Raw genomic sequence first — 22,334 nt, 5'->3', positions numbered from 1 at the left:
AAAGCACTTTTAAGGCAGAGTTTCTCACTGAGGAAAGCACACAGTTCACTCTCCCACTAAAATGATAGGAACTTTTAAGGTTTGCACATAACTTTAAACCATAGTTAAACAAAACTATGGTTCAGATGTTGATTATGGGTACTTTGCTCCTCCCCAACTGAGAAACTCCTCCCAGTCCAGCCCAACGAGGCTGATGGGAATTGTAGTCAAAATAAAGAAATGCCTGGAGGGCACCGGGTTGGGGAAGTACCTGCAGCACACCACTTAAGGAGTTGGTTTGGGGGGTGGGGAGCATTAAGTACCATGCACCAGACGCTGCTCCCATGCACACATTATTTTATCTGACCATCAGCATTCTGCGTTAACTTGTGCATGAGGCTCAGCGACTTTTCCCTTCATGGAGAGCATCCCCAAGGGTAATTATAGTCAGTATTAGAACTGGGTCAACTGCTGAATGGGAGCTGAATGGGAGCCAGAAACCAAAGGATAGACACAAAAGATCTACAGCACCATTGGAAAATACCTCATTTTGATGATGTGTTGCTTCACTCTGGGAGTAGCCAGTGTGCTGCCCTCCAGATGTGTATTTGTCCCCAGCTCCTATCATAGAATTGTAGAGTTGGAACCCCCCCAAGGGTCATCTAGTCCAACCCCCTGCAATGCAGGGATCACAGCTAAAGAATCCCTGGCACCCAAGCGAGTGTGAGCAAAGGTCAGGAATGCTTGTAATCCAAAGCACTGGTGGGAGGAGGGAAGGTTGCTGCTTCTGCCCCTGGTCTATGGAGCACGGGAGAAAACAGCAGCACAGGCCTTCCTGTACCATCCCCAGGTGGTTCCCAAGTGCTACAGACAGTTTTCATGTCAGCCCCTCGTATTTCAGCCATCTCCTGCAGTATCTTAACCACTGGTTTATTTGTAAGAAAGTAAGAAGAGCCTTGCTGGATCAAGCCAATACCCCATCTAGTCCGGCATTTTCTTGCTCACAGTGACGAATCAGAGGCCACAGTGGGAAACCTGCAAAGTAGGACCTGGGCACAAAAACCCTCTCCCCTCCTGTGATCCCCTGCAACTGGTATTCAGAAGCATTGCTGCCTCTGACTATGGAGGCAGAGCATAGCCAGCCTGGCTAGCAGACCTCAATAGCCCTCGCCTCCAGGAATTTGTCTCGCCATTAATTTATTCAACCCAACTTTTGGGGAGTGGCATTTCCCTGCTTGGATGTTGCCAGTGTTACATTTGTGGTGTTTTTGCTTACATTGTTATATGCATTTCGCTACATCTGATGATACTGTACCCACTTTCAGACTATGGGTTGTGACAAATGCCTTGAGTGAGAGTGTGTCTGCCCAACAAGTGTTCTATTCCTCTAGCTCATATGTTAAAGAGTTCAGTAGTCTGTCTGTCTCTCTGAACAATGCTCTAGGGAACTCTGGAAGTTTATATGGTGCTCCTCAGAGAGAGTATAACTACAGTAGAGGACAGGCTTCTCCAAAGGAGTCTGTATACCTTCCTATGTAACGCAGGGGGAATTAGCATTCCTTGGAGGCAGAGAATAGAAAATCCACAGCAGTTGCAGTTAACTGCCCAACAAGTTCAGGGTACAGTACCTCCAGAAGAGAAGTCTGTCTTCTGAGTCACGTCGCTCTGGCTTTCCACCTAAGAAGACTGGAGTCTTCACATAAACTACAATTCCCACCCACCATTAAAAGAGAGTTTGCAGTACCTGCTACTGCAACTACCACGTGGACACATCAATCTCCACTCTTTCCTCCAGTAAGAACTGCAGTGGTTTCCTTTGCAATGATTTGCCCAAGTGATTGATGCTGAACATGGTACACTTGCAAGTCACATTTAGATTGTGGCAAGCAGCAGCTGGCACAGAGCATCAGCACATAAGACTACAGCCAGCCAACCCCTCATGCTAGAAAACACCTCTTCTATGCTGTGCTTCCATTTCAGCTTCCCATGGAGCCATGGTATTGCAGAAAGGCTGTGGCTCATTGGTAGATCACCTGCCTTGCATGCAGAAAGTCCCAGGTTCAATCCCCAATGGCATCTCCAGGTACAGCAGGGAGAGGTGCCTGCCCGAAATCCTGGAGAGCCACTGGCCAGTCTGGGAGAATTATGGATCTGGGTGCTCCAACAGCGAAGGCTTTTCCACAGGGTTTTAAGTACCTGCATCTATTGCACAATAAGGCAGTTTGTGGAATTTGAAACACACACACACACACACACACACACACACACACACACACGGAGCTACAGGTCCTGTAAAGGATAGCAGCAATGCTAAACCTCATTCAATACAGAGACTGCAGTCATCAGGGATGCTTGTAAAGTTTTGTAAAGACTTGTAAAGTCAGATAAAGGTAAAGGGCCCCCTGACCATTAGGTCCAGTCATGACTGACTCTGGGGTTGCGGTGCTCATCTCGCTTTACTGGCCAAGGGAGCTGGCGTACAGCTTCCAGGTCATGTGGCCAGCATGATTAAGCCGCTACTGGCAAACCAGAGCACTGCACGGAAACACTGTTTATCTTCCCGCCGGAGTGGTACCTATTTATCTACTTGCACTTTGACGTGCTTTCGAACTGCTAGGTTGGGAGGAGGAGGGACCGAACAAAGGGAGCTCACCCCGTGGCAGGGATTCGAACCACCAGCCTTCTGATTGGCAAGTCCTAGGCCTATATTAAACCATTTGCAGAGACTGGTACATTATATTTACAGAAGAGGTCTTCTACCACCTGACTAAAGCAAGTTTTTCCACCTTTGCTGTAATGCCTGGCTCTTTATTGGGGAAATAACAGGACAGACTGCAGCCTTGGGGAAACTAAAAGCAGTTCACAGGTCAGAGAACTTGTTAGCTCCCTGACATTATGCATCTGTTATCTGCAGGAGGGTTATTTTCAAAATCTTTTGCTTCATGAAAACAGAAATACTGCTATCTTAAGAGAGTTTAGATTACAGGTTAGAACATTTTGCTTGAAACTCAAATTAAGAAAGCATGCCTTCCTGATCTAACTGCAAAGGTGTGTGTGCCAATGTGAACTCTACACATGGTTTATTTCTATAGATTATGGCACGAGTAAAAGTTGGCATAATTTGAGATTCCCCACTGATAACTTTTTTTGACCCTGGTACATGTCCTTATTTCCAGTGCCCTTGGAAGGCTTCCCAATGTTAATACCTTATGCAAAGATCAGCACAAGTAATCTGGCCACTGGCAAAATTTAATTTACATCTCCTGTAAAAAGAAGGGGTTTCATACACACAAAAGATTCTGCCAAGCTCAGGAAACAAGCAAAGATACCCAGATTAGTCATTTCTCACTATGATTATATTCTTTCAACTACCAATTATGTAAGGTAAACAGAATAATTTAACAGACAATACCTTAACAGGACAGAAAGAAAAGAACAGTAGAATTTATAGGTATAATGATAAATGACTCATCTAAGACATGTCCTCTCCAAGGACAATAATGGCTCAGAATAGTATAAAACCACAGACTCATAGAATTGTGGAGTTGAAAGAGACCCTAAGGGTCATCCAGCCAATTCCACTGCAATACAGGAACCTTTCCTCTCTGTTTCCTCTTTTGCAGGTTAAACATACCCAACTGCCTCAACCATTCTTTATAAGGCTTGGTTTCCAGACCCTTGATCATCTTGGTCACTCTCCTCTACACATGTTCCAGCTTGTCAATATCCTTCTTAAATTGAAGTGCTCAGAACTGGGCACAAGACTCCAGGTGTGGTCTGAACAAGGCAGAATACAGCAGAACTACGACTTTCTTTGATCAGGACACTAGACTTGTGTTGATGCAGTCTAGAACAGCATTAGCCTTTTTTGCTGCTGCATCACATGGCTGACTCGCATTGGCCTATGAGCTACTAAGACCCCTAGATGCTTTTCACATGTGCTGCTGGCAAGCCATGTGTCCCCCATCTTATATTTGTGCTGCTGGTTCTTCCAACCTAAGTGCAGAACTTTACATTTGTCCCTATTGAAATTAATTTTGTTAGTTTGGGCCCAATTCTCAAATCTGTCGAGGTCATATTGAATCGTGATTCTGTCTTCTGCAGATACCCCTCCTGGTTTGGTGTCGCCTGCAAATTGGATGGGCATCCCCTCAATTTCTTATTCCAAGTCATTTATAAAGACATTGAACAACGGGCCCAAGACATAACGCTGCAGCATTCCACTTGTCCTTTTTTTCCAGTATAATGAGGAACCATTAGTGAGCATCCTTTGGGTTCGGTCAGTCAACCAGATACAAATCCACCTAACAGTTACCTTTCATCCAGCCCACATTAACACCAGCTTCTCTGTAAGGATACTATGGGGGACTCTCTGCTTTTCTGCATATACCTGGCTAACCACTGATTGAAGCAGGATGCTCAGATAGATGGGCCTTCAGTCTGATACAGCAGGGCTCTTTTATGCATTTAGAAGTCCTGCTGTTCTTGGCAGTGGGCAGCAAAGTCTTGAGAATCTCAAAGAGTTTCTTCTCCTAAGCAGCCCTTGGTGCCCTGACCTTAAGGGTGATGATTCAATGCCCGATAACAGGAACTTTATTGTGCATATGCAGGGAGGGCTTGTGCAAAGAGCAAATCAGCCAAATAAGGCCTTTTTTGCACAAAGTCAGGGAAAGGTCCAGGAGACGACGTCATTCAGAGGAAGCATTTAGTCACCAGTTTCCTCTGAGTTCTGGAGACTGGCCAGAGGGAGTCTCCTAGCTGCCCATGTATTTGCAGCATGGAGAAGGGATGCTTAGGCCACAAATGGGTTGGGTTCAAAAAAATAAAGAATAAAGGAGAAGAAAAACCTTGATGTCCAAAGCAACTGACAGAGCACTTGGAAGTGCACACACAATTTTGGCTGAAGAGCTGCTCCTTCCTGCCAGGCAGACGAGGAGAGAAAGGCCCACTGCAAGCTAAACAGCAGTACAGTTTCACGGGACACGTCTCAAGCTCAGGACTTCCCCTCAAAGTTGCTGCCTCATTTCCTGCCAAGAGGGTGGGGCCGGGCCAGCTATGGCGGGGGCTCCTGCACAGCTCCCTCCTTACCAGGCCTCATTGCATTGCTCTGTGTGAGAGAGTTACGTTTCCAGATGGGACTGACAAGATTCAAATAAAAGGGAGCAGCAATCAAGCATGACTGGGCAGGAGAGGGACTGCCTACCTAGGTTTCCAAAACTGCCATAAGAAGCAGGATAAAGATAAGGCTGCTGAGACAGCAGTGCATAGTTAAACTATGGAACTCACTCCCACAGGAAGCAGGGACAACCACCAACCTAGATAGCTTTAAAAGAGGATTAGACAAATTCATGGAGGAGAGGGCTCTCTATGGCTGTGCTCTGCCATCATGGATTCTTAAGCAACAATATACTGTATTGTCACAGCCCAAAGAGTCATACTAGCTCTAGTCTATTACTATGACTTGTGCAGTATCCTGGTCCCACGTTAACCAATAGGGAGAGCAACCAGGTTTACAGCTGTGTTTATACTGGGGTGGGGCAGGTTCCCTCACTAAATATGTGGGAGTGCTCAACTTGGAGAAGATGATGAGTTTAAAGCTGGTAACAGGGAGTCAGTGTGATGTAGTGGTTAGAGTGTCAGACTAGGATCTGGGAGAGATCAGTTTTCAAATCCCCACCTGACCATGAAGCTCTCTGGGTGACCTTGGGCCCATCACTGCCTCTCAGCCCAACCTACCTCACAGGGGTGCTGTGGGGAGTAAATGGGGAGAGGGAGAGCTATGCATGCCACATTGACCTCCACGGAGTAAAAGTGGGATATAAATGCAACATATAGATGAGTATAATAAGTATTGCCTTTGAGAGAGAATTGGCCTTGCTAGTATAACAGAGATGAGAAGCAGACCCATTCCACAAGTTCTTACTCCCGAACGTGTTTCAATAACTGATGCCTAAGAAATACCATTTAACTTTTAAGATTTTGTGTCTGAGTTACGTTTCCCCCCCTTTTCCCACCCAGTTCCTTTTTCCTTTCATGTGGTGGCACGACTTGCAAACCCACAAGCAGGGACTCTCTTGTTATTAATTTGATTGTATCTAAGCGGTTATAGGAGCCTTTCCAGCTGGAGAGTGGGTTAAAGATTAATAAACAAACATTTTGGAAATAGAAGCTACATGTTCACTCACACATGCTCAACTTAGCACATGAAATCAGCCCTTTTCTCTTTGTAGATGACTCTGCGCATGGGAAGAAGATGCATCACCAGCCCCAGACAGTCTCCCATGCAAGCAGTATCGAAAAGCTACTTGCAGATCACTTGCAGAGGGTGTCTTGTTTCCCACACCCAACACTACCCTGTAAGGTTGACCAGCATTAAACCCCCCCCCCCAAATACCAGACAGGAGGCTAAGGGGGCAGAGATAAAGCAACTTGCCTTTAAGAGGGAGTTCACTTTAGGGCCGTAATGTGGTTTTCCCATAAATTTCTGAATCAGAAGCTTCCAATGCCCTATATTTCCACAAAAAAACTCCAGAAGAACACCCCCCTGCCCCCGACACAAACACAAAAGGGAGATGAAATGGAGATGAATTTATAAAAGGATGGGAGAGGTAAAGATGAAAGCATGTACACTTCAAGTAGGGTTGCCATATTTCAAAAAAGTGAATATCCGGACAGAAAAGTTTTTGAGCGAAACCTCAAAAAAATAAAAACGAAATTTGTCAAAATCTACACCACCGCACTGGGCTGCCATCCGTAAGGTTTTTCTCTGACATTTCTGCGATTTCCACCTGGATGCTGTTTATGAGGGCTAAATACAACCCTAAAGTAATTAAATCACCTGTTCAGGCTCCCCCCCCCCAATTGTTATTACTGAATATGTGGGTGAACAACCTGAAAGCTTGTCTCGCTAAATAACTTTTGACAAGGATGTTGGCTGTAGCCAGCATTTCAGTAGCCCAGAAATGGAAAACCTTAAAAATCTGCATTTGAGTGTGTGGTATAAAAACTTACGGATTTTGGCTACTGTGGAAAAAATGCACATAAACAGTGTTATTCCAGGGGGGGGGGGTGGAGGAGCCAAAACATTTTTCTGTCATGTGGTGTGATTTTATTTCCTATGCTTCAGACTTAGATGCTCAACACCCACCACCCATGCCAGTTTGGGAAATAAGGATGTCTTGATCTGTACTGGGGTGTCACATTTATTTCTGTTATTTATTGTTTGCTTTGAAAAACAAGCCAACTGTTACTGAGCTATTTAAGCATTTTGAAACATGAGAACTCAACAGCAGGGGTCAGCAAACTTTTTCAGCAGGGGGCCAATCCACTGTCCCTCAGACCTTGTGGGGGGCCGGACTATATTTTTGGGGGGAAATGAATGAATTCCTATGCCCCACAAATAACCCAGAGATGTGTTTTAAATAAAAGGACACAGTCTACTCATGTAAAAACATGCCGATTCCCAGACCGTCCGTGGGCCGGATATAAAAGGCGATTGGGCTGGATCTGGCCCCCGGGCCTTAGTTGGCCTACCCATGCTCAACAGCATTCACTAATGCTACAAATTCACATTTTACTACAAAAAAAATCACTTTTAGAAACTGAACTATTTTCCAGCCAGCACCACTAATGGCTGAGAAGACAAGAGATAAATTTTAACTGAGAAATCTCTTGCTCACAGCTCAGCCTCCTACCACTAGACTAGACACTTGCAATCCTCATAAAGCAAACACACCAGTAAATGGGCATGTAGTTAGATGGTCAGCATTGGGAGGCAAAAGTGGAGCACTTGGGTGAGCATCTCTTGGCTAAGCCAAGGTGGCAACTAAACAAAAAGTATTTCCTTTTTTAAAAAAACACAGTGATTCCCACCCACATGTCTCACCACACATAGCACCAACATCCTACAGTGGAGATGGCAGGAAGCAAGCTGGGAGGGAGCTGTCTAGCCCACTCAGATGGTCCTCCCATCAAAGTGTAAGACTGCCAGTGGCAAAGTAGGCAAGGGCAAGAGAACTAGCCTATTGCCCAGCCCTTTTGTTAGCCAAGAAGTCTTCTATTTATTATACGTCCCCATTTCAGCCAAACCATGGAACTATAGCTTTACTTACTTACTTACTTACTTACTTACTTACTTACTTACTTGTTTTTTGGGTTGTTCTCACAACCCACCCTTCCTTCTCAAGCTATTAACCAAACTTTCTCAGTTTGGACAACACAGGAAAACCAGAGTTAATGGGAACATGCTGTCTTGTTGACTGGCTCATGAAAAAAGAAGAGCAAAGGGTCTGCACCCACAGGGCAAAAGGCTTGTTCATATCTGGTTCAATGGCCCATTCACTTAACCTTGTTGGAGAGAAGGCAGTGTCTACTGTACCTGAAGTTGATATTTTGGCATTTTGCAGGAGCTGTTTGTTTTCTTTTCTGAATCTATATGAAGATGGAGGATTTTAAACACATGAAGCAATCTACATTTTTCTGTAAAGAGCTTAATTGTAACTAGATGGTCTGCATACTATGAAGCAGTCCAGGCAATTAAAAATGGATATACAGGCATTTTACAAACTCTCAAACATATTTTTGAGGACTCAGATGAGAAGCCTGAATGTAAACAAGATGCAAAGAATTTATACCATAAGTTGACAAAGCTGGAAAATGCTATTTTAACAGTCATTTGAGAAGAAGTGCTGGAGCATTTCACCAAACAAGTAAGAAATTACAAAACCCTGGTTTTGGTGCATTTGAAGATTATTGTCTGCGATCCTATTTACTTTCATTTGTTAAATAACTCAGAGAAAATTCAATCGATAGGATTGCACATTATGAATCAGAAGCAAATGGTTTGTGTGAAGCTATCACTTTAAGTTCTGATGCTTCCCAAACACATTGTTACAAGGAAATTTTTAAATAGAACAAGTTGTATTGCTTATTTCAGAGGAGCTGACAATTTTAGGATAGAAGTTCTATATCAATTCTATGATGGCTTGATAAACCAGTTACTCAAAAGGATTAACCTGATGAGCAGATTGGTGAACAATTCTGAAATTGATGAGGACAGTTTTAACCTTTTGGTATCATATTGCAAAGGTTATATTGCCCTCAAATTAGTAAACAAGAGTTATCAGTTCAAAGAATATTTGCACCACAGGAAATCCCAGAACAGGCAATCAAAAATGCAATGTGCAGACGTTCTTCAGCCTTTTTGTGAGCCACACCTAATTGAAATGTTCCCCAGTTTTACTACTGTGCCTAAGCTGTACTTGACAATGCCTACCACAAGCTGTGAAGCAGAAAGGAATTTTGCAACGCTGTATTTTATGGAGAACACATTTCAGTCTACCATGATGGAAGAACACTTGAATTCTTTATGTATATTGTCTCTAGAAATTGACACTGCAAGGAAGCTCTCATATGACAAAACTGTACATGAGTATGTTGCTAGAAAAACCAGGGGGAAAATGTATTTTGTAAAATGTGCTTCATGTGCTATGTATTCTCATAGGTGTCTAAAATAAACAGTTTTATTGACTGGTCTTTTCTTTTCTTTTCTTTGTTTTATTTCATCATTCTATAATGCATCATGCACCTATATAACATTTCTCTAATTTTCACCACACCCCATAACTCAAAAACTGTAAGGCATGGAAAATAAAATATTCACACAGTGACGGGCATTTTTAATCGAAATCTGAGATGTAGTAGTTAAAAAAATATGTGGTGATATGTCATGGAACAACCCACAAGAAGATAATATGGGTTACCTAGAGCTTGTTGCTGGTTGCAAAGGGCTCCCCAATAACAGTTCAAGCTTCAAGGCTCCCCAAAATGCATGCCTGCCACTGTGCAGAAGCAAAGTCCCTGGATAGCTACAGGGAAGGGACAGCAAGCAAGGGATGGTGAGCCTTAGGGATGGTGGCAAGGGAGCCTTCCAACAAGCAGACGGAGGGTTGCACAAACATATCTGAGGAGCTACTGGAGGCACAGTGTTTAACAGAGCAATCGGATAAATATGTCACTTTTTAAAATTAACTTTTTATTGCAAGAACTTACGAAAGAAAGAGCAGGTGGCAAGCATCCCTTTAAAGGATTTTGACTTTGCCTCCCTTGCACACATAGGAGGCAATGCCACTTCCTACAAGTATGCATGGCCTAAGGACAAAGGCAGGAGGCTGCTCACTTTAGAACTATTGTGTTCACATATGTGCCCAGTTAAACCTATTGACTAAGATTTAATCTCAGGGTTTAGATTTCACTCGAGACAGAAAAGCATGCATTTCCTGCCACCGGATGTACACACTGCAGGTGCTGAGATGCAGGCATATGAAGTCTGCACTTTCTCACACAGCCTCAAACTCATAACTACAGTGGTACCTTGGGTTAAGAACTTAATTCGTTCTGGAGGTCCGTTCTTAACCTGAGGTACCACTTTAGCTAATGGGGCCTCCCGCTGCTGCTGCCGTGCTGCCACTGCACGATTTTTGTTCTCATCCTGAAGCAAAGTTCTTAACCCGAGGTACTATTTCTGGGTTAGTGGAGTCTGTAACCTGAAGCATCTGTAACCTGAGGTACCACTGTATGTAACTTTATCCACATGTACATGGGGTGTGTGTGTGTAAGCAACATGAAGTCACAGCACACAGCACAGAGTATGCTGCAGTGGTTAGTGTGTTGGAGTAGGACGTGAGTGAGTCCAGGGTTTGAATCCCCACTCAGCCATGAAGCTCAGCAAGTGTGACCTTAGACTAGTCACTGCCTAGTTGTTGTGGGGATTAATTGAGGAGGGAGATGAGAACCATGTACACCACTTGAGCTACTTGGAGAAAAAGGTGGGACATAAATTCTATAAAATATATGTATTTTGACCAGCAGAAACTATGGAAGGGAAAACTAGGTTTCCCTTTCGGATTTAGCCACATCCAAATCAACAGCACCAGAACCTGCCCCTGGAAGAACAATTTCTCCCTTTTACCTTCCTGAAGACGTGCGGGTGACGCTAGCTGTGCTTGCGTATGAAAGGAACCATTTGCCATGTCCCTGTGAAAACAATGCCATCAGTGATGGGATCTCACTACCGTGGGTAACAAAGTCATTCCATTTGTTTTGGAGAGAGATGCTTGATGAAATCTTATGCTTTGAGGTGTCATTTTGGCAGGAGATGGAACTATGAAGAACTCACAGTTAGTCCCACTGACCTTAGCAGGTCTTGGCTGCTTCACCTGGTTCATGAAGAAAGCCTCCCTCAGGTGGTTTGAAAGCTTGCCACCACCCCAGTAGAAAGGTCCAGCTACCAGTAGATCTCACGTGTCTCTGAATCCTATGTTTGAGAACATCCTCCTTTCTTTTTCCCTTCCTTTCTTCCTTCTTTCTCCCTCTTTAAAACAAAAACCAGAACCAGCAGGTATGTTTTTTTGGTAGAGGGGAGGCAGAGAAGCAAGGATTCAGACCATGGAATCAGTGGCGTAGCGTGGGGTGTGCAGGGGGGGCCGGCCGCACCGGGCGCAACATCTGGGGGTTAGGGTTAGGGGGCGCAAATCCACCGGTTAGGGGGCGCAAATCCACGGGTTAGGGGGCACAAATCCACGAGTTAGGGGGCACAAATTACTTGCCTTGCCCCGGGTGCTGACAACCCACGCTACGCCACTGCATGGAATGCAGTTAGTAGTGGTAGTGGTGGTGATGATCCTAAAGAAAAGCCTTACATGCACATTTTTCCTGCTGAAAAACTCACCTCCCCCATTCTGCAGTCTTAATCTTAATCAGCCCCTACCCACCCCACCCCACGAGTGCTACTTTTTAAAAAGGAAGAATCCCAACCACAAGTTCATAGATGTTGCTAACATGATATATACCGTATTGGCCTGAATATAAGCCTCACATTTTTTCCAAATTCCAACTGCGAAAAGTTACAAGTGCAGCTTATATTCACGACCTTACTAAAACTGGCTTTTACGATATCACTGCTGAAACAGACATACAGTAAAACAGAATGGGTATGAGTGCCTGTGGAATTTTAAGGGAAAAGCTTATATTTGGGTATTGTCTTTTTTTCTCCCCCCCCCCCCCAAATTTTAATGTGCAGCTTATATTCAGGCCAATACATTAGTTTAACTTGCCTTGTGTCTGAGCTCAGGAAGATGAAAATCCCAAGTACAGGAAGCAGCCCCCCACAGCTGCAGGCAAGCCTTGATCTCTTGTATCAGACATATGATCAGCATCTCCATAGAGGACAGTTACCAAGTCACTTATTAATCAGTCACTTATTAATTTAATAAAATTTAAATGCTGCTTGATTATTTTAAAAAAACAGACACTTCTGGGTGTTTTACAGCAGTAGAACAACATTATCCATAATCATATTACTAGAAAGTCACCATTAAAGGTGCAGTTTCTTTCTGGAAAGCATTGCTCAGCATTGTGAGATTTCGTAAAAAGTTATGCGCAAATTTAAGTACATGGCAATTTTACAGAGGAACGTAATGAGACCCTAAAAGCCCATTGTGAACCAGGCTTTCTTGAAGCCATGCTGGCTGGGATTGATGGAAGATGTAGTCCAAAACCTCTGAAGAGGACCAAGTTGAGGAAGGCCACAATCCAGCACAGATGGACATGCCTTAATACTTTTATTTCAGTGGGCTTCGGTACACCTGTGTCACACCATAGCTTTAATCTTTCTTTCAGTCCACATCATGCATACTACATACAGACAGGGGAAAACAAGCCTGAGACTTCTCATTCATGGAAGGATATTCATTCCCCACCTTCAGTGGTGGCTCATGAAGGAAGTGGTGGTGAGGTCTGGTGCTGGGGCTGCACATGTACCTTCAGGGCCAATGCCACCAGCATGGAGCTCCCCCAGCCTTCATCCCTGGGAGGACACCACTGTTCCTGTCTCCCCACCATGAGCCATTGCCACGTACCCCTGCTTGCCAGCTTCCCAGAAGCTCCTGACTTGCTACCACTGGATGGAAGGAGCAGTAAAGCGACCCTTGGCCCAATTCCTGTAGGCTTTTTAAGAGAGAGCAGAAAAGACACTCTAATTTATATTTTTTCACCCACACGCGCGCCACTGACAGTACCCTCGTTTCCCCCCTCCTTTCACATTTATATTTTACCCACTCCCCCACTAAGCATCTATTCTATTTCATACACTGCTCAAAGTGTTTACAAAGAGAATAAAACAATAAAAGTATCAGTTAAAGACAACCATAAAACACCTCTCTAAACAATTTAAAACACAAAACCAACAATAAACAGATTAAAACATATATCCACATTCCTTTTCATTCTTCTTTGCTGCAGGTTCTACTTCTTCCTCCTATAATAGCTTTTAGTTTCTTTATCTCCCATTCCATTATTCAAAAAATCAACCTTTTATCCCCCTTTGGTTCATTAAACACTGCTCTAATCCTTTCTTTCCGCCCACTTGTCTTGTCTTCCAGTCACCTTTACCAAGCAAAAACAAAAAAACCCAAAAAACCACTTTATTGCTTTTTTGTTTAGCTGAAGCCATTACAAAAGAAGATACATAAAAACAAAATAATACATGACATAGGTAAAGTAATTACTAAAACTAGCCATTCTATCAAATAAGAATGTTTTTCCACTGAATAATTTAATTTACCGGTATAACCCACACAAACCTTTCTCCTTAAAATTGCAGCTCTGAAGGACTTACTCACACACCACATAATTAAACTAGGGAACTCACTCTCACAGGTTAAAAAAAAAGGGGGGGGTAAACGATAAAGGACTCCATGACAGTTAAGTCCAGTCAAAGGCAACTATGGAGTTGTAGCGCTCATCTCGCTTTTCAGGCCGAGGGAGCCGGCATTTGTCCACAGACAACTTTCTGTGGCCAGCATGACTATAATAATAATAATAATAATAATAATAATAATAATAATAATAATAATAATTTATTATTTGTACCCCGCCCATCTGGTTGGGTTTCCCCAGCCACTCTGGGCGGCTTCCAACAAAGATAAAAGATACACTGAAATGTCACATATTAAAAACTTCCCTGAACAGGGCTGCCTTCAGATGTCTTCTGAATGTCAGGTAGATGTTTATTGCTTTGACATCTGATGGGAGGGCATTCCACAGGGCGGGCGCCACTACCGAGAAGGCCCTCTGCCTGGTTCCCTGTAACTTGGCCTCTCGCAGTGAGGGAACAGCCAGAAGGCCCTCGGAGCTGGACCTCAGTGTCCGGGCAGAACGATGGGGGAGGAGACGCTCCTTCAGATATACTGGACCGAGGCCGTTTAGGGCTTTAAAGGTCAGTACCTACACTTTGAATTGTGCTCGGAAACGTACTGGGAGCCAATGTAGGTCTTTCAAGACCGGTGTTATATGGTCTCGGCGGCCGCTCCCAGTCACCAGTCTAGCTGCCGCATTCTGGATTAGTTGTAGTTTCCGGGTCACCTTCAAAGGTAGCCCCACGTAGAGTGCATTGCAGTAGTCCAAGTGGGAGATAACCAGAGCATGTACCACTCTGGCGAGACAGTCTGCAGGCAGATAGGGTCTCAGCCTACGTACCAGATGGAGCTGGTACACAGCTGCCCTGGATACAGATTTGACCTGTGCCTCCATGGACAGCTGTGAGTCCAAAATGACTCCCAGGCTGTGCACCTGGTCCTTCAGGGGCACAGTTACCCCATTCAGGACCAGGAAATCCTCCACACCTGCCTGCCTCCTGTCCCCCAAAAACAGTACTTCTGTCTTGTCAGGATTCAACCTCAATCTGTTAGCCGCCATTCATCCTCCAACTGCTTCCAGACACTCACACAGGACCTTCACCGCCTTCACTGGTTCTGATTTAAAAGAGAGATAGAGCTGGGTATCATCTGCATACTGACTAAACCACTTCTGGCAAAATGGGGTGCTGTGAGAAGTGCCAGAGCGCACGGAGACAGTTTACCTTCCCGCCAGAGCAGTACTTATTTATCTACTTGCACTGGTGTGCTTCTGAACTGCTAGGTTGGCAGAAGCTGGGACAGAGCAATGGGAGCTCACCTTGTCATGCGAATTCAAGCCGCTGTGCGATTGGCAAGCCCAAGAGGCTCAGTGCTTTAGACCACAGTGCCATGGCCACCAAGCTATATGGCCTTAAAATAGGTTTTAAGAGGAGGAGAGGGCTATCGATGGCTACCAGCTGTGATGACTAAACTCTTCCATCCACAGCTGAGAGCCACTAACATTTCTGAATACCGGTTGCTGGAAAGCATGGGAGGGAAGAGCCTTTTTTGCTTGGATCATGCTTGTGGCCTTTCCATTATAGCATCTGGTTGGCCACTATGAGAACAGGACACTGGATCAGGTGGGCATTGGCCTGATCCAGAAGACTCTTATGTTCTTTTGTTCTTAAAAGCAAAACTGGTCAACTTTTCCAGGAATGCCAGGTGACCTGCTATATGAGGCACTGCTGGTGCTGGCATCGCTCCAACCAGAAGGCTATAGCATGGCTAGAGAGTAGGGAAGCACTGGGGTGGCTGGGGCATGGAGGCCTGCTTGAAAGCAAATTTGAGAAATGCTGTTCTAGAAATTAGGAGGGCTGGTGCACATCACAATTCATAACAATATGTGATTCTACATCTGCAATTTTGTGTTTGAGTGGGCCAACCGGGAATCGACATCGCAGAAGCTGATTTCATATCTGCACAATAGTGATGCTTTCATTGAGTAAGCCACACACACTCAGCCGAAACCCTCATCAGCCATTCATGTCAGGCAAACTGAATGCACTTGATTGGGGTGGGCTGCTCACACATTTTGCTCCAAACAAGTCTGAAGCAGGCTCAAGTGGTTCCGAGCACAATTCAAAGTGTTGGTGCTGACCTTTAAAGCCCAAAACGGCCTCGGCCCAGTATACCTGAAGGAGCGTCTCCACCCCCATCATTCGGCCCAGACACTGAGGTCCAGTGCCAAGGGCCTTCTGGCGGTTCCTTCGCTGTGAGAAGTCAAGTTACAGGGAACCAAGCAGAGGGCCTTCTTGGTAGTGGCTCCCGCCCTGTGGAATGCCCTCTCATCAGATGTCAAAGGAATAAACAACTATTTGACATTTAGAAGACATCTGAAAGCAGCCCTATTTAGGGAACTTTTTTAATGACTGATGTTTTAATGTATTTTTAATCTCCTGTTGGAAGCCACCCAGAGTGGCTGGGGAAACCCAGCCAAATGAGCAGGGTATAAGTAATAAATAATAATGATGATGATGATGAAGAAGAAGAAGAAACCAAGTAATGCACACACATACCCAAGGTATCTTGCAATGCAAACATGTTCAGCTTAAATCAACAATGTAAACAATGGGTGGACAAAATAGTATTTGGTGGACCACCAGGAGAGCCTGCTGGATCAAACCAATGGCCCATCTAGTTCAGTATCCTGTTCTCTCAGTGGCTAACCCAGAGGGGAAACTGGCAAACAGGACCCAAGAACTATCCCCTCCTGGAATTTGTGGCAATTTGTATTCAGAAGCATCACTGCCTCGGACTGTAGAGGCAGACTACAGCTATCATACTGATAGCCTCTGATAGCCAAAGTGCCTGTTAGTTGCTAGGATATTTGTAAATAATGTTAGAGTAGGTGAATTTGCAATGTGTTATTGCATTCTTAAGCAAAATTGCACCCTAAGCACTACCTTACACGTACAGTCGAACCTTGGAAGCCGAACGGAATCCATTCCGTAAGACCGTTTGACTTCCAAAACATTCAGAAACCAAAGCACAGCTTCTGATTGCCTGCAGGAAGCTCCTGCAGCCTATCGAAAGCCACAGAAGCCCCATTGGACGTTCAGGTTCCAAAGAACGTTCGCAAACCAGAACCCTCACTTCTGGGTTTGCAGTGTTCAGGAGCCAGAACGTCCAAGTACCAAGGCATTCGGGATCCAAGGTATGACTGTAATAAAGGTAAAGGGACCCCTGACCATCAGGTCCAGTCGTGGCCGACTCTGGGGTTGCAGCACTCATCTCGCTTTATTGGCCAAGGGAGCCAGCGTACAGGTTCCGGGTCATGTGGCCAGCATGACTAAACTGCTTCTGGCAAACCAGAGCAGTGCACGGAAATGCCATTTACCTTCCCGCTGGAGCGGTACCTATTTATCTACTTGCACTTTGACATGCTTTCGAATTGCTAGGTTGGCAGGAGCAGGGACTGAGCAACGGGAGCTCAGCCCATCGCGAGGATTCAAACTGCCGCCCTTCTGATAGGGAAACCCTAGGCTCTGTGGTTTAACCCACAGTGCCACCCGCGTCCCATAACGACTGTAATAGATCTAGATAATAGTTATTCTAGTGAAACAGCAGGCTGCAAACACCCCAGCCAAGGTCCATGCAATAACCACTTAGTCATTACATGTAACGGCAAGCCTATAAAAGCATCTCTGTGTCCCAGGTTCCAGCATCAATTCTTAATTCTAGGCTTCCAGGACTTTTTCCAGAACATATCCAGCAGCCCACTTTAACAATTATAGCATACAGATGTTTACCAGATACATAGTAGGTAACCTCACATATTTGTTATCTAAACATGATCTCAAAGATAGTCTTAAGACATCCCCACCAAAGGACGAATCTGGCTAGCAGGTCTTTAACTCATTCCAGAAGGCTAAATATTTAATCAAATCTGCATGTCCACATTCATGAGCATTTAGCTTCTGAATCCACCTCGGACTTCCATATGCAGCTACTTAACACTCATTATCTGCAAATACAGTGGTACCTCTGGTTACGAACTTAATTCGTTCCGGAGGTCCGTTCTTAACCTGAAACCATTATTAATCTTAAGTACCACTTTAGCTAATGGGGGCCTCCCGCTGCTGTGCGATTTCTGTTCTCGTCCTGAGGTAAAGTTCTTAACCCGAGGTACTACTTCCGGGTTAGCGGAGTCTGTAACCCGTAGTGTTTGTAACCCGAGGTACCACTGTACACAAAACTGATCTGCAAAGCTGCCCCTAAGCTGGAGCACCAAGGCTAAGGAAGAAGAAGAGTTGCAACAGGGTTTGGAGGGGCAGGAAGTGACACCTCCTTACAACATTCATCTGAACCACTGGATGTCTTAGCAATGATTCCTACAGTGTGTGTTCCTAGTTACTGACTGATGCAAGTTCTAAAAATTACTCATTGCTCAGAAAGCATGTAGAAAAAGGGTTGGAAGAATGAAGTCGCTTTCTTTCTCTCTCTTTTTGGGGTGGGGTTTCACATGCCAAAATGTTCTAACTTAAGGAAGGGGAAGGAATATCTGTATAACCAATCTCATTTCAAAGGTTATATGCCATCAAAGAAATGGAAAGTATCAAATATCAGTCCCTTTAAAGAACCTATTGTATAATCAAGGGAACAGCAGATCAAAGAATTGAACAGGTCTTTCCCAACAGTCAGGTGCGCCGGAATCACAATTCATTCATTACTTTAAAGAGATATGCATGGAACATTTTCCTTATAAAAAAAATAAAAAATCTTACTCTCCTATGCTGCATGCTTCTCTCTCTCTCTCTCTCTCTCTCTCTCTCTCTCTTTAAAAAAAAAACTGTTTTAGGATTTCTAACTTTTGTTAGCTCCAGAAGTTTTCTAATTGGAAACTAAATAGCAAGAAGCAAAAGTGTTTCTTGCAAAAAGTCTCTCTCCTTTTTTACATAAAGAGGGCCTTCCCCACATACAACCTCCTTTTTTCAAAAGGAAGTCATGTATGGGCTTGAGAAGCTCAGCATTTAAGGCAACAGACCCTCCCTTAGCCAAGAAATACTTTTGAGTCAAGCTGAGACAAGGCTCTGTAGCAACTCAAAGAGAGAAACGAATTATGAATTACAAGAAAGCTGGAAGACCCATAGAGAACAGAGATCAGTGGTGGAGAATCTGCATGCAGAAGGTCTCAGGTTCAATCCCTCTTGGCATCTGCTTCCTGAAACCCTTGGGAGCCCTTGCTGCCAGTCAGTGTAGACAGTACTGAGCAAGATGGACCAATGGCGCGACTCAGTATGAGGCAGTTTCTTGTGGTTCCTAACTTTAGCCACAAAGTGTGTTAAACTGGTTATATCGTTATGCATCTATGACAGCTGATGTAGTTTTCATAGTCACAGAATTTCATTAAGAAACACATTCAGGAGTATATGCTTATCAATGCTCAAAATCCCCTCTAAGAGTAAAATGGTTGTCCTACCCATAGATGGGTTTCACCATAGCAGGGAAAACCCAAGCAGAAAGAGATTGCTTTATGCTTCCTGCAGTGAGATGTGATCAACCCTCTGCCTGGAGAGCTGGTGCCATTGAAGGGCCAGGATATAGGGAGAAGACGTCCTGGGCTTGGCATCTTCCTGTGGGGTTTTTTGTGTTTCGTGGAAGAGAATAAAACTCTCATGCAAGTCTTTCTAAGATGCAAAGCAACCAGAGGGCATGACTGCTTGCTGGCGGTTGCCAATGGAAAGTTGCACAACTGCATTAATTTATCCAGCCGCCTCCACTGAGTGCAAGCAGCAGGAGATTCATTATTTCTGAACACACACACACACACACACTTTTGTAAGTGCAAAACGGAACACAGGTAGCTGCCTCAAACTGAGTCAAGCAATTGGTTCATTTAGCTCAGTATTGTTTGCAGTGGTTCTTCAGGGTCTGAGGCAGAGGAGGTTCTTTCCAGGCCAGTTACCCACAGCTTGCAGCAATGCTGTGCATACCAACACCCCTCCATAGCCCCTAAGATAGAAACTCCTTGCAAATTAGCCTCACACAAAATTATCAGTGGGTAGTGCAAGCCCTTGAAAGTGAGGCATGCTTAAGTTACCCCGAAATGAGTGAGACGTATTGCAACATCAGCTCCATTGATTTAGTTGAGACTTAAGCATGGGTAATTTTCACAGAAAATTGCAGAGTGGTGTCTTATGTACATATACCCACAAGTAAGACCATCTGAGTTCAGTGGGGCATATTTTCCTGCAAACATACATACATAAGATTGCAGCTTTAGGTAAGGTGAGGAGAAAAATAAAAGCAGGAATTATGCATTGGATACCTGAATCAAAAGAGAACAGGAGTTTCTAGTAACCTTGATGGTTGTAAAGATGAGGGAACACTGGGAAGGAGCATCTTGTAATGAATGCCTGTCCCCCTTTACACAAAGGTAAGGAGTGCTCATCTTCTTTTGCATCCAGCCCTCAGAAAAACATGTATTCATAAGGATGCATGCCCCCAGTAATATTATGTACCTTTGCTCAAAAAAAAACAACTTTCTGCTGCTTAAAAGTTTGCAGTCCTAACTCAAGTTCCTGGTCAAGTTAGTCCTCTCAGAGACTGGTCACTTGGACTTTTGCAAATTGTTTTTTTTGGTGGGGGGCGTTAATCACAACACAAAACGCCAAGCTATCGTTACCTCCCCAGGCCCCGCCAGCTATCCCTACAGAGCAAATGGTAGCACTGCACTTTTGCAGGGTGACCAAACCTGCCCTTTCGCCAACAGATGCTGCCCTGTCCAACCCGCCAAATGAAACGAGCAACGCTACATATATAACTACAGAAAATATTTATACCCCCCACCCTCCCATTGCTGAAACAACGCTCAGAGTGGGTGACAAAATGTTTGAAACAACCCCAAAGGGATCATCAATGTGTTGCAATGTACAGTCAAAGTCCTTGGGTTTCACAGAACACATAACTGGGGCATCTAGCATTCTGAATCAATCAGACTGCCATATATAGGTGGTAGCAAATAAATTTAGATTGGTTTCAGTAATAAACAGGAGTGGAAAGTTGTGAAGTGGTTCAGTTCATGACCTGCTCAAAAGCTGAATTCACATCCAGCTTCTCTACTCAAAGAGGTTTTCCCGGGATTTTTGCCTCAGTTTCAGCTAAGAGGAGTTCTCCGAGGAAAAACGGTCACACATCTCCGGCCACATGGGGGAGGGAGATGGCAGCGACAAACAGGCCCCCTCCAACCGCCGAACTTTCAGTGGCTCTTGAGAAGCGCTGAGTAACAAATGCCAACTCAAGGCCCGAAGCGGGGCGTGGGCCGGGGCGCATCAAGGAGGGGGGTGCGAGAAGAGTGGGCTGGGCTGGGCTGGCAGGGAGGACACAACTTTCTCGTGCGGCTAGAGGCGCGCCCCGACTGACGCCCCTTGGAGAAGGCCCACTGGCTTTGGAGAGCCGCCCGCGCGCCCCCTCAGTCAGCCAAGCACCCGACAGCGGCCGCTTGCCCTCCCGCTTCACAAAGACCCTCCCTCCCTCCTCCTCCTTCCTGCCATGAATGTGTCCCATTCACGAGGAAGAGGCGAGAGAGTGAGGGAAGGAGAGAGGGAAGAACCCAAATGCCTCAGGCGGGTCAGCGGGCCCCGGAGAAAGGAGGAGACGGGAGAGACCCGCCGCCAACCGGGAGACTAGGGAAGTGGCAGGGCCGGGAGCCGCCGTCATCCTCCGCCCCGTCGCCGTCAGCCGGGCTCGAACTGTCGCCCGCCTCGCCCCACCCCCTTCCACCCCGCGGCCCGGAGCCCGCCCGGAGAACGTGAAGCAGAGAAGCCTCCGTGGCGCGTAGGGTCAAGCAAAGAGTTTCTGAGTGAGGCGCAGAGGGGACTTTACGCGCGCAAGGGAAGCCCTCCTCCTCCCCAGGCGGGAAGCAAACGGGGTCGACTCTCAGTTCGAGAGCGGGGCTGAGGGAGAAGTGCAATGCGCGGGGCCTCCCATTAACTCCGTGGAGGGCGCAAGCCTCTCCCGGCAGGCTCTCCGTACCGTTTTGGGCATGGTGCCTTCGGGCTGGCTCGGCGGGCTTCAGTCTCTGGGCAGGGCGGCTGTCGCTGCTGCTGCTGCTGCTGGGCGCCTCCTTCTGCTAACGGGCTCGACTGACTGGGCAGTTCTCCCCGCCCGCCAACCTCTGTGGGCCCGCGGAGCGTGCGCCGCCTTTCTTTGGGGCAGTCGCTCCCGAGCCCCCGCCCCTCCCGAGCCTGGCGTCCTGACTCCGGCCGCAAGCTGGCAGGCGAGGATTGGGTCCTCTCAGGGGCTTCCTCGCCCACCCCTTCCTCAGAACAACCCCCACCCCACTCCGGGAGCAGGAAGGGCGGAGGGGAAGCGGGAGGGCGGAGAGGGGATTTATCTGTCCCACTTTGCTATCGCTCGAGCGCTTAAGCGCTTTCGGGAAAGAACTCGTTCCCTTCTGGAACTCCCTGCCACAAGATGAGCTAATAGCCACCGGCCTAAATGGCGACGAAAGGGGATCAGACAGTTCCCTGTTGCTATATCATACATCAATACACACACATTTTTTCACTATTCCTGCATTACAGGGGGTAGGACTAGATGACCCTTGAGGTTCCCTCAAACTCTACAATTTATGATTCTGTGTTTCTCACTTTTACAGCATTCTATGAAATCCACCTT

General features: G+C 45.7%; 1 protein-coding gene across 1 annotated transcript in view; it reads right to left on the bottom strand.

Moving 5' to 3' along the window:
• MSN (moesin) overlaps positions 1-21,991 on the bottom strand; it is a 77,782-nt gene extending 55,791 nt beyond the window's left edge. The window contains exon 1 of the mRNA XM_083722321.1: positions 21,690-21,991. Coding sequence (XP_083578447.1) covers positions 21,690-21,701 — 12 coding nt within the window. The 5' untranslated portion in view covers positions 21,702-21,991. The remainder of the gene's footprint in view (positions 1-21,689) is intronic.
• Between the last annotated feature and the right edge of the window lie 343 nt (positions 21,992-22,334).

This window comes from Podarcis gaigeae, assembly GCF_964106915.1.
Source record: "Podarcis gaigeae genome assembly, chromosome: Z".
In the NCBI taxonomy this organism is placed as follows: Eukaryota; Metazoa; Chordata; class Lepidosauria; order Squamata; family Lacertidae; genus Podarcis; species Podarcis gaigeae.
Note: the sequence above shows the minus strand (reverse complement) of the source record. Positions and strands in the feature narration are given on the sequence as shown.